General features: G+C 39.1%; 2 protein-coding genes across 7 annotated transcripts in view; both read right to left on the bottom strand.

The window, feature by feature from the left end:
- The window catches only part of rpp14 (ribonuclease P/MRP 14 subunit), a 4848-nt gene extending 3455 nt beyond the window's left edge, over positions 1–1393 (bottom strand). The window contains exons 1-2 of one of the 6 annotated variants that reach the window (XM_020611156.1): positions 1312–1393; positions 445–567 (exon numbers count right to left, since the gene is read on the bottom strand). In XM_020611156.1, coding sequence (XP_020466812.1) covers positions 445–536 — 92 coding nt within the window. In that variant the 5' untranslated portion in view covers positions 537–567; positions 1312–1393. Of the gene's footprint in view, positions 1–444; positions 598–1013; positions 1139–1190 lie in introns of those variants that run through there. The other 5 variants (XM_020611154.1, XM_020611152.1, XM_020611155.1 and 2 more) reach the window with 5 other exon arrangements.
- Positions 1394–1811: 418 nt separating this feature from the next.
- Positions 1812–5491, bottom strand: part of abhd6a (abhydrolase domain containing 6, acylglycerol lipase a) — a 10483-nt gene continuing 6803 nt past the window's right edge. Inside the window, exons 8-9 of the mRNA XM_020611144.1 lie at positions 3837–3937; positions 1812–3173 (exon numbers count right to left, since the gene is read on the bottom strand). Coding sequence (XP_020466800.1) covers positions 3012–3173; positions 3837–3937 — 263 coding nt within the window. The 3' untranslated portion in view covers positions 1812–3011. The remainder of the gene's footprint in view (positions 3174–3836; positions 3938–5491) is intronic.

Below are 5491 nucleotides of genomic sequence, written 5' to 3'. Positions count from 1 at the left end.
GCGGGAAGATAGAGATGTTTCCTGAATGGTTTTGTGTGGTGCATAAGAATCTAAACATCTAACGCTGGGCCCGCCAAAATGGCCGCAATATAAATCTGAGGGGTAATGAGATTATTAATGGGATCAGAACAAAGAAAAAACACATGTCTAATGTACAAATTTGGATTCATTTGATAGACTTTTCTCTAACCATTGCTTTTATTGTGAAATACAGGCACATTATACCTCCTCTTTGACTCTGGCTGGACATTTGGACTCATTGTCATGATGCAGAATGAATTTGGGACTGATCAGACACCTCCCTGATGATGCTGTGAACACAATCATCTAAAGTACCTAACATGTTTGCACAGTAATGTGCTTAATGCAGAGAATTTTAAAAAACAAATTTTCACTCAGTCTGTCTGCTGAATAAAATAAATCAAACAAAGATCAGTGACCTACAGGCAGACCTTCATGTAGTGGTACGGGGAGGCGTTCTTCAACACAACCCGTTGAAAAACTGCAGATTCCTCCTTCTTATCATCACGTCTCATTTTATTAAAGCATCGGTGACTGGGTTTCCCTCTGGTGATGAGAAGCAGGTCAATCAGCTGCCTTCATAATAAAAAACAAACTACTAAACGTTAAACAAACATCAAATATGATCAACAAGCGTTTAAATGACACCTATCTATATGTTTGGTATGTATTTGTTTACATATGCACCAATCTAACTGCAGGAAGTGTGTGTTTCACAGTTCAGACAAGTCAAATGTGAAGGCGTGCCTGTTGCCGTGAGGCTTAGGCATTGTTACTACTCGATTTCACAAAAGAGCTAAACATCAGAATCAACTTTGCACAAGTCCGAAAAGCTTGTTTGAGTAGAGCGATCTCCAATTATCAACAGCAGTGAGTTTTCAGATGGTACACAGCAGCGACATGAGGCATGTGTATTATGATATATTCATACATTTCAATCATCATAATAGCCATACAGATGAATAAACACCTCCCTGAAACAGTTTGATTACCTTCCTTCTGGGTTGTTTTATTAGACTACATTAGCTTTAGCTTGGTGAACCTAATTAACCGCTAACCGCGTGCAACGCTAACGTTACATGACAATACAAGCTGAGCCTATCTTAGCTAACAAGAGGTCAAACGACAGCTAGTTAGCTGACTTAACGCTAAGCTTTGCTAGCTCATACCTGCTACGTTGTCATCTAAACAGCTATAGAAATCCACTGTTGTAATATTCAGCAACAGGTTCCTGCATTTTACTCACCGCCTACACAAATTTTAACCGATAACAGCGTGTCTTTAACAAACCATATATCCGCTATCCAAACTTTCACCAGTGTGCTACCAGCACTTCCTGCGGCGCATGCGCGGTCAAACCGGCTAGCTTTGTCAAAAGAGGTGTAAATTGGTGTGATGCATCACTCTGTCACAACAATTAACATTATTGAATTACAAACACCCTTTCTTTGTTTCTGCAGCGTTGTGATGGAAGAAATAGTCCGATTCTTAAAGTACCAACAATACGATCTAAAAATACTCAACTACAAATTAGGATTTACTTTACAGATTTTTTTCTAACCTTTGCCTTTTTAGTGAAATATAACGAAACGTTTTACTTCTTTGGGTCTTGAAACAGTTATTGAGGGATATCATTTTGCTGGTAAGTGACATGACAGACTGAAATGTTATAGTTTTTTAAGAGGTCACAAGACAAAATGACTGGGAACCACTGGATTAATCTTCAACAATGTTGTATTTTTACACTTGTCATAAAAATTTAACATGAAAAGTAACAAGTGACTAAAGAAGACATAAATATAGTGGAATAAAAACTGCAAAATATTCTTTGCAATACTCAGTTAAATTAGACATGTCAAAAGTCTAATTTGCCATATTTTGTCAGACTATTTAACTCCAATCTTAGAAGGGATTTTTAAACTTAATAAGGTGTGGCCCGAATGAGTCACATCACTAACTATTACACACCAGAAGATATAGCAGATCACTTCCTGGTGTGGAGTGTTTAACAAATCTTAACAGATTATCTACTCTTTGCCCAATTTTCCAAACTAACAATTAGCCAATCAGTCCAACAACAGTCCAAGTTTTTTTTTCTTTAAAAGATTTATTTCTGTAGCCCCGAAAAATTTGTACAAGTGCTAAATTATTGAATCACCATATTTATCAATTTTTTTCATTTAAAAAACAACTTTAAAAAATAAATCACGCCTGAAATAGACAACTAATTCACCTACAACACATTTTTTCCTCTGAATCTCAATCTGAATGTGTTTTCATGAAGTTAACATCTAAAACAGAAATTATAATCTCATGCATGATGCTGTGTTAGATCCAAACCATAGACTGTGTATAAAAATAAACAGTACATCACCACTTCCTGCAACTACACAAAACTGCCACTAAAATATCACTATCTTGTTTTCATGACACATTTTGCAAACCTGATTCTGCACAGTAGTGACCAGAGGTGGCATCGCGGTGTCAGACCACCAATCAAAGATGTCTGATCATTTGAAATGCATCCAATTTGATATCATCAAATAACTTAAAAACAAACTTAGCAGAAAAATTACCACTTGTACACAAATTAGTATGGTAATATCTATTATCTACCAAAATCTACTACCTACCGAAAGTGAAAGAAATCGCGTTTGGGAAAAATGTATATGATTTGTACTTTTTTTTTTTGGCTCATGTCCCATCCACTAACATGGAGGGGTGATGCTTATCACCTATACTGCAACCAGCCACCAGGGGGCAATCGACTTGCAGTGGCTTCACTTCTGGAAGCTGTCTCATCATCCATCTTTACATACAGTCTATGGTTCAGTCTGATAAAACTTTCAGGAATATTTGAATGCAATTGTATTTTTATTTTGCAAGATGTAAATACTGTTGTAGAAAACACTTACAGTAAATTATAAAAGTCTATCAGCATCTGTATCATCTCATCCATCATGAGGTCACAAACAGTACAAATCTATTATTCAGGAATTTTTCTTTGCCTGCGCAGTCAGGAAGTCTACGATGAGTTTAGCGGCCTTCCTGGGACGCTCCATCGCCACAGAGTGACCACAGTTGTCCAGCCGCTCCTCCTGGCAGCTCGGCAGCGCCGCTTGCAACACTGCAGCCCCCGACACATCCAATACCTGAGTGAGGAGAGACATTTATTAGGAGCTTGTCATGTTTGTTTGGACTTTTTAAATTCATTTTTTATTAGCCACACTAATGGCATGGCTCTAGATGGCACTGTAGGTGGGTTTGTGCCAACTGAAATATCTCAACAACAACAACAACATGAAATCTTGTACAGACATTGCTTGTTTCCAGAGGATGAAGCTTAATAACTTTAGTGATTCCTTTACTATGACTAACAGCTATTTGATGGATTGCCATAAAATCTTATACACACATTTAGTGTGCTATTTGTAATAGCTTTGGTGATGCCGTCACTTCACATCTAGCACTATCATCAGGTCAAAAATATTTGATTCCCCTTTATACAGCAGAAGACAGGCCACTTCCTCTTGTGGGATAGTACATCTTGACAAATTATCTACTCTTTGCCAACATTTCCATTCAAGCATTCAGCCAATTCTTTTTTTTTTTTAAGATTTCTTTCTGTAGCCAATAGAAGCCCTTTTATAAGTCCTACAATTATTGAATCACTTCATTTATCAAACCTTTTGTTTAAAAAAACATTCACAGGATTAAATCACATAAATCAGACAACTCATTCACATACACCAAGACTTTTACTGAATTTCAATCTAAATGTGTTTATGTGGTTAAATGTGCAGTCAGTTATTTACCTGGTCTTCCTTCCCCCAGATGACCTGCAGAGGCGCTTTGATGAGATGCAGGTTTTCCTGCAGTAAGTATCGATTTTTATCTCCGACAATCTCCATGAACACTGAACACACACATACCAAATAAATCAACAGAGCACACTGCAAGCACATACATGTAATTTAAAAAAATATTTTTTCTTATTAATTCTGGAAAAAAGTTATTAAAATAATGAGTCTCAAGAAATTGCTGAGTATAACTACCTGTAATAGTTTATAATACAGAAACAGTATTAATGAACTATAATAGTTGAAGTTGTAAATTAGTATAAATTACATTTCTGTTGCACTAATTCACACATCAGTGTTTTGTTTTGTTTTTGGGATTAGCATTAAAACACAACATTTGTGACTTGTAATGATGAAAGTAGCGCTGTGGACATTTATCAAGAAAATTGATAAAATGTGGAGAAAGTGCTGAGTTTGCATTAACATAAAAATCTAGGAAACAGATTGATAGTAAATAGAGAGGCTTCTTACTAAAATATGGTCAAATATCCTTCTAAAACAGAACAAATCAGAACATTTTCATATTCTCAGATTCACACTACCTTGTCATAAATCCCTTGTTTCAGAACGATCACTACCGCCTGTTCATTCAATCATAAACATGTCATATAAGTGCAATAAAAAACACAAAAAATCCTGCAAAGCTTTAAGTTTGATGTCAGAAATTAGCAAAGTATAACATAAAGAGCCTGGTCACCTGCCTGAACGACTACAGGCCAGTGGCACTCACCCCAATTATTATGAAGTGCTTTGAGAGAGTGGTGCTGGCCCACATTCAGAGCAGTATACCGGACCCCCTGGACCCCCTGCAGTATACCTACCGGCCCAACAGGGCCACCTCAGACACCAGCGCGGCTTCCCTCCACTATTCCCTTTCTCACCTGGAAAATGGAGACTCCTACATCAGGATACTCTTCATTGACTACACCGCCGCCTTCAACACAGTTGTCCCCCACAAACTCACCCACAAACTGTCCACACTAGGTCTGCACCCCACCCTCTGTGACTGGCTCCTGGACTTTCTGACTGGCAGGCCCCAGACTGTTAGGATTGGCAATAGGATTTCAGACCGCATTGTTACAAACACTGGCACCCTACAGGGATGTGTCCTCAGTCCCATCCTCTACACCCTGTTCAAACACGGCTGTGTCGCCTCCCGCAAAAACATGATCCTGAAGTTCGCGGACAACACCGCAGTGATAGGTCGCATCACTGGCGGGGACAAAGCAGCCTACAGGAGGGAGGTGGCCGGTCTGGTATCATGGTGCAAGGACAATAATCTCGGCCTCAACATGGACAAGACGAAGGAGATGATAGTGGACATTAGGAAGGAGAGGAGATCTCATCAGCCACTGTTCATCCGGGGGCTCGAAGTAGAGAGGGTGAGCAGCTTCAAATACCTGGGTGTCCACATCAGTGAGGACCTCACTTGGACACTTAACACCACACAGCTGGTCAAGAAGGCCCAACGGTGGCTGTACTTCCTGAGGAGGCTGAGCAGGTTTGGCATGTCGCCTAGGATCCTCAGCAACTTCTACAGCATCACCATTGAGAGCATCTTGACCAGCTGCATCACTGTCTGGTACGGCAGCACTACTGCTATGGACCGC

This window comes from Monopterus albus, unplaced genomic scaffold, assembly GCF_001952655.1.
Source record: "Monopterus albus unplaced genomic scaffold, M_albus_1.0 scaffold110.1, whole genome shotgun sequence".
NCBI lineage: Eukaryota > Metazoa > Chordata > Actinopteri > Synbranchiformes > Synbranchidae > Monopterus > Monopterus albus.
Note: the sequence above shows the minus strand (reverse complement) of the source record. Positions and strands in the feature narration are given on the sequence as shown.